Here is a 2,573-nt window from a genome sequence, read left to right as displayed (position 1 = left end):
TTTAAGAGTTTTTAAGAGTTTAAGAGTTTTAAGAGTTTTTAAGAGTTTGAGCCAAATGCTTTATAATATAGTATAGATATATAAAAGTTGACCTTTTCAGCCTATTACGACGGCTAGATTAGAGTGCGCCATAATCCACACACATACATGCACCCCGTCTAAGCTTAGCTTGTTTCTGGACCTGCTTCACCGGGTCAAACCCCCTCCCCATTCTCTCTATACCTATATATACATACATTCTCTATATCTTCTCCTACTTCATCACAACAATGTCGAAGATTATTATCAAACTACTCTTAACCGTCGTTACGGTCGCCATAACCGTCACCCTTACGATCTCCACCATCGGCAACGATCCCAAATCAACTCCAACTGAACCGTTGGCTGTGAAACCGTTCCCAAAGAGGGTCAGTCGGTTTCTAGCCGAGACCAAGAACCCACGAGCCGCAGACCACTGCAAGAAAGATGACGAGACTTGCTATATCTTACAAGGCAAAAACTCGACTTGTTGCAACAACAAGTGCATGGATTTGAGTCAGGATAAACACAATTGTGGAGCATGCAAGAATAAGTGCAAGTTTACGAGTTCGTGTTGCCGTGGGGAATGCGTGAATTTGGCTTACGACAAGCGGCATTGCGGGTTGTGTGGTAACAAGTGCATGCCGGGTGGTTATTGCATATACGGCCTCTGCAATTACGCGTGACACACTCTTTGGTTGAATGATCTTTTGTTAAGTTCTTTTTAAATACCCGACTTTCTAACGGGTTTGAAAATATTATTACTACCGAAGAATGTCACTTCTATACACAAGAAACTTTATGGGTTATTTGATCTTAATTGATCAATATTTTCATTGTTATTGTAACTATTCATACAAATTGCTTCTATTGGTTGTATATTATAAAGCATAATACATACATGGTTTTTATATGGGTAAATTGTATGAAAAAATAACGTACTTTAACTTGATTCTTATTTTGGGTAACATACTTTCGAAATTTATATTTTAGTATTAAGATGTAAAGTTTTGAACATTCAAGTATTCAGGTAACTAATTGAAGCATTAACCAGTTATCATGCTGATGTGACGAGTGATGTGGTATCTAACTTAGTATTATTTGCTTGCGTGTTTAGTGACATGAAATTTTTAATCTAAAGTTAGTCTTTTTTTTTTAAATCTAAAATTAGTCTTCAACAGATTACCAAGATACTTAAATATTTAAACTTTATTGATCATAAACAGAACACATGAAAATTATCTCGATTTAAATCCGGTTTACATTTTTTTTATTGTAAACACAAAAATAGAAAATAAAAATGTTGTCAAATAAATCAATTAATGTTTTTTTGGTAATCGTAGATATGCAGGTCAATTTATGCATATTAACGAAGCCTTAAGCCGACTGCGATTGACATGCAGTCATCGCAATGAACCTCTATGGATTGTCGTGCCTATATTCTGACCCGGAGAACCACTACATCCCTTAGGGTGTGTTTGGTGTCAGAAAGAGACATGACAGGACATAACAAGACGTGACAGGATAGAACAACTGTTTAACGTTTGGTAAGATAAAACTGGACAGAACAGAACAAGTAAAATGACCAATTTGCCCCTCATGAGTTGTTTATTTTAATTAATTTATGTAATTTATTAAATTATAATAGAATAATTATTTTTTATAACAAAATATATCATTTGAAATTTTTTGTTAAAACAATTAAAATAACATTAAATAAAAAGTTTATGTAGTTTTCAATTTTTATTTTGATCTCTTTTCTACATTATTTTATTATTATTAATATATAATAAATTACATAAATTAATAAAAATATAGAAATCGTACAAAAATAATATTTTGAGGACAGTAAAATAAAAGTTTAAAAAACATAAAATACAATAAATAAAATTTAAAGAACGAATAAAATGTAAAAAAGATACATATTTAATGTTTTAGAAGAGAATTAAGTTTTATTTTGAGGTTATATTGATAAAATATAAGTTTGTTCCACCATGTTCCATGGGGTAGGGGTGGAACAGACCTCTTCCACTTTGTTCATGTCTTTTCCACATAAAAGTCATGCTAAACATGAGACAAAGATCATTGTCCTGTTTTATCATGTCATGTCCAATGTACTGAACTCACCCTTAAGACCATCTCCGGTAAGGACCCAAAATTTATACCAAATACTAAATTTGACACCAAATCACTCATATGGTGACAACAAATTTGGTGCAATGAATACTAACACACCAAATTTGGTATATCTATACTATCTTATTAAGCAAATTTAGCAAAAGTCTTAAAGTATTAAAATTTTAAATGACCAAAATACCCTTTTATACTACTTTTTCACTTTTTCACCCCCTCATCTCCTCACATATACTCACCCTCTCACAACCGATTTTTTTTTAAATTATAATTTTAAAATTACACTTTATACCTCTATAATTACTTAATTAATTTACTTTACGATTCTTTAATTTTAAATGTTTCATTTTAAACCTTTATTAAATTAACATACATAATCGTATATCAATTAAAACATGTTTAAAAAATACATTTTTATTTTA

General features: G+C 31.1%; 1 protein-coding gene across 1 annotated transcript; it reads left to right on the top strand.

The window, feature by feature from the left end:
- The first annotated feature begins 269 nt into the window (after positions 1-269).
- LOC112508064 (stigma-specific STIG1-like protein 2) lies at positions 270-889 on the top strand. The gene has a single exon (XM_025112845.1). It carries the CDS (start codon positions 270-272, stop codon positions 702-704), a length of 435 nt encoding a protein of 144 aa, XP_024968613.1. The 3' UTR covers positions 705-889.
- The last annotated feature ends 1,684 nt before the right edge of the window (positions 890-2,573 follow it).

This window comes from Cynara cardunculus (assembly GCF_001531365.2).
Source record: "Cynara cardunculus var. scolymus isolate 2C chromosome LG 2, CcrdV1, whole genome shotgun sequence".
In the NCBI taxonomy this organism is placed as follows: domain Eukaryota; kingdom Viridiplantae; phylum Streptophyta; class Magnoliopsida; order Asterales; family Asteraceae; genus Cynara; species Cynara cardunculus.
The sequence above is the reverse complement of the archived record's forward strand: the minus strand, read 5'-3'. Positions and strand labels throughout refer to the sequence as shown.

Bases quoted from the DNA above. Each gene is read 5' to 3' on its own strand.
- LOC112508064 (XM_025112845.1), top strand. From the start codon at position 270: ATGTCGAAGATTATTATCAAACTACTCTTAACCGTCGTTACGGTCGCC.